Genomic DNA, 2,889 nt, shown 5'->3' with positions numbered 1-2,889 from the left:
ATCTCATAATTATGACTTTGAATCTCATAATTATGACTTTATCTCATAATTGACTTTGAATATCATAATTATGACATTTTATCTCATAATTATGACTTTGAATCTCATAATTATGACTTTATCTCATAATTGACTTTGAATATCATAATTATGACATTTTATCTCATAATTATGACTTTGAATCTCATAATTATGACTTTATCTCATAATTGACTTTGAATATCATAATTATGACATTTTATCTCATAATTATGACTTTGAATCTCATAATTATGACTTTATCTCATAATTGACTTTGAATATCATAATTATGACATTTTATCTCATAATTATGACTTTGAATCTCATAATTATGACTTTATCTCATAATTGACTTTGAATATCATAATTATGACATTTTATCTCATAATTATGACTTTGAATCTCATAATTATGACTTTGTATCTCATAATTATGACATCATTAGAAAAATTATTTATTTTGAGTGGCGGAATTGGGCTTCAATATTTTGCATTGCTCTTTATTTATCTCAATAAATAATTAGCATAGTTTTACTGTTTCTACTACTATTACTACTACGATTAGTGAAGTTGTATTTGCTCTGGTTCAATCTTTTGGATATTAAGAAATGTGGACACCAAAGTAAAATACATTGAATTTGTTGTGAAAGATGCAAATCAGCCGCACTCCTCATCTGTTAACATGCACCATCTGATACGACTTCTTCTTAAAAGAGATGCATTTGATGGTGTTGATGATGTTTACAGTGTTTTTAAAGTTGTACATTTTAAAGTGTTTAAAAAAGAGCTTGTGCAACAAATTCACAACTTCCCTGCAACTCTTCACACGTTGTATTAATAAATATTGTATGACCTAAATTCTCCTTTTAACATGTCCTGCGCAAAGAGTTGTGACAATGCAGTGATAACCATTTATTTTCCTGCATTTCTAAAAAAAACATTAAAAACCATCATGAATGGGTTTTTACCTGGAGGGCCTGCGGTATTTGATCAGTTAGTGATACTGACGTTAAAGGTCAGACTGAAAGGGATTTATAATTAATACCATCATTGTTGTAAGCAAAACCTGCAGGAAGTTATGGAATATCAAAAAACATTTTTTTAACTGTTAAGCAGCTTTGTCAGTGTTTGTCWTGAAACTTGCGTTGTTATTCTTTGTGTGCAACAATAGGCACGTTAACAACACAAGCTCCCATTTTTATAACGGCATCCAGTTAGTAGTACAAATGGTTTGCAGGGATATGTAATAATCTTTAGCCCCACTTTCAAAATAAAAGATTACAGTACCTGATTGGTGTCTATCTTCTCTAGATTACCTCATTAATCTGTTTCCTCTGCTAAAGACAACTGGCTCAGGCTACTTTCCTTTAGGGGAAATCAATTATACAAAGCCTGGGCAAGATGGAACTTGCAGAAGAAACAGCATTTGTGTGGCGRGGGTGTGCGTCTGTTAGACCTTAGTTCTTCTGAGCGAGAAGGTGAAATGATGGGTGGTGGTACTTTAAAAAAACAAAACTTGGATGGTAACATATCTGCACATAAAACATATTTAAGAGAGGCCTGCCCTGCTTTTAAAGAAACTGAGAGCCTGCGACTGGAGGAGCTCTCAGGTTTGTTCTTTAACTCTTCATGATGGGAAACAGGTCCCACTCATCCGGAAGTTTTTTCAGCTTTAATGAAACACTTGAGACCAGTTTTGTCAACCCTGCTCCTTAAAAGCTTTAAGGAGACTCATAACTAAAGGATAATGAGCTGCTCTGGTCTGTTCAGTAATTCTCTTGTGCATAACTGCTGTGCCAGAATGACTTGTCTTGTTGATTATTTATGTTTTTACTCATAGCTTTATGGTGTTCTGAACTTTTAACAGGACCTGTGCTTCATTCAGGTTGTTTTTTTTAATTTGTTTCTGCAGCTTTTAAAATTCTCCCATATAAACTAATTTTTTGTCACCACTCTGACTTTACCTGCTTCCTGATGTGTGTTTTGTCTTTGTGCGTCTGCAGAGATCCGAGCCCAGTTGGTGGAGCAGCAGAAATGTCTGGACCAGCAGACAGAAATGCGAGTCCAGCTGCTGCAGGACCTTCAGGACTTCTTCAGAAAGAAGGCAGAGATTGAGATGGAATACTCCAGAAACCTGGAGAAACTGGCTGAACGCTTCATGGCCAAGACCCGGAGCACTAAGGATCACCAGCAGTACAAGTGAGGAGAGCTTAACTTCTGTCATGGTTTTAGTTGTTTCTTGGGTTTTGCATCTCTTTAGGCCTTTTTCCACTGAAAGGCCCGACTCGGGTTGACCAGGGCCAACCTGGCTTCAAACCTGGGTTCAGTGTGTGTACATTAGCCCTAAATGCCCAGTTCTAGCTCAAATTCTGGATCCCCAAGACCCGTGGTTCCAACCGGGCTGGGCTGCTCCGCCTGATTAGATGTTAGCTACTGCTTAACACTGATTGGTTCACTGACTGGGGGGTTACATCACAAAGATAAGAGTAACTTTATGTAAGTTTTCATTTGCGGTTATTAACATTTTTTTCTTCATAAGTTTAACTACACTACAACAATAACAAGCTACYAAACAACAAGAAGCTAACTTTAGCAACCATTAGCTTATTAGCCAGTAGCAGCAAAAGTGTTTATACTTGACACTTAGATAGATAGATAGATAGATAGATAGATAGATAGATAGATAGATAGATAGATAGATAGATAGATAGATAGATAGTAGGGGTGCAACAATATATGTACCCTTGTCAAACAGTTCAACACAGTGCTTTAGGTTCAATATACACTTTGTATCGAACAATACAGATTTTTAAAATTTATTTTATTAACTTGTTTTCTGAAGATGCTCTGTGTTGAAGGATCAGAGGAT

The 2,889-nt window shown here is 35.6% G+C and overlaps 1 protein-coding gene across 7 annotated transcripts in view; it reads left to right on the top strand.

Annotated features, from left to right (window-relative positions):
• srgap1a (SLIT-ROBO Rho GTPase activating protein 1a) overlaps positions 1-2,889 on the top strand; it is a 96,942-nt gene that overhangs the window by 27,293 nt on the left and 66,760 nt on the right. For all 7 annotated transcript variants that reach the window (XM_014016545.1, XM_014016547.1, XM_014016546.1 and 4 more), the window contains exon 2: positions 2,024-2,219. In XM_014016545.1, the coding sequence (XP_013871999.1) occupies positions 2,024-2,219 (196 nt within the window). The remainder of the gene's footprint in view (positions 1-2,023; positions 2,220-2,889) is intronic.

Source organism: Austrofundulus limnaeus, unplaced genomic scaffold, assembly GCF_001266775.1.
Source record: "Austrofundulus limnaeus strain Quisiro unplaced genomic scaffold, Austrofundulus_limnaeus-1.0 Scaffold147, whole genome shotgun sequence".
Taxonomy (NCBI): domain Eukaryota; kingdom Metazoa; phylum Chordata; class Actinopteri; order Cyprinodontiformes; family Rivulidae; genus Austrofundulus; species Austrofundulus limnaeus.
This window is presented reverse-complemented; position numbering and strand designations above follow the sequence as displayed.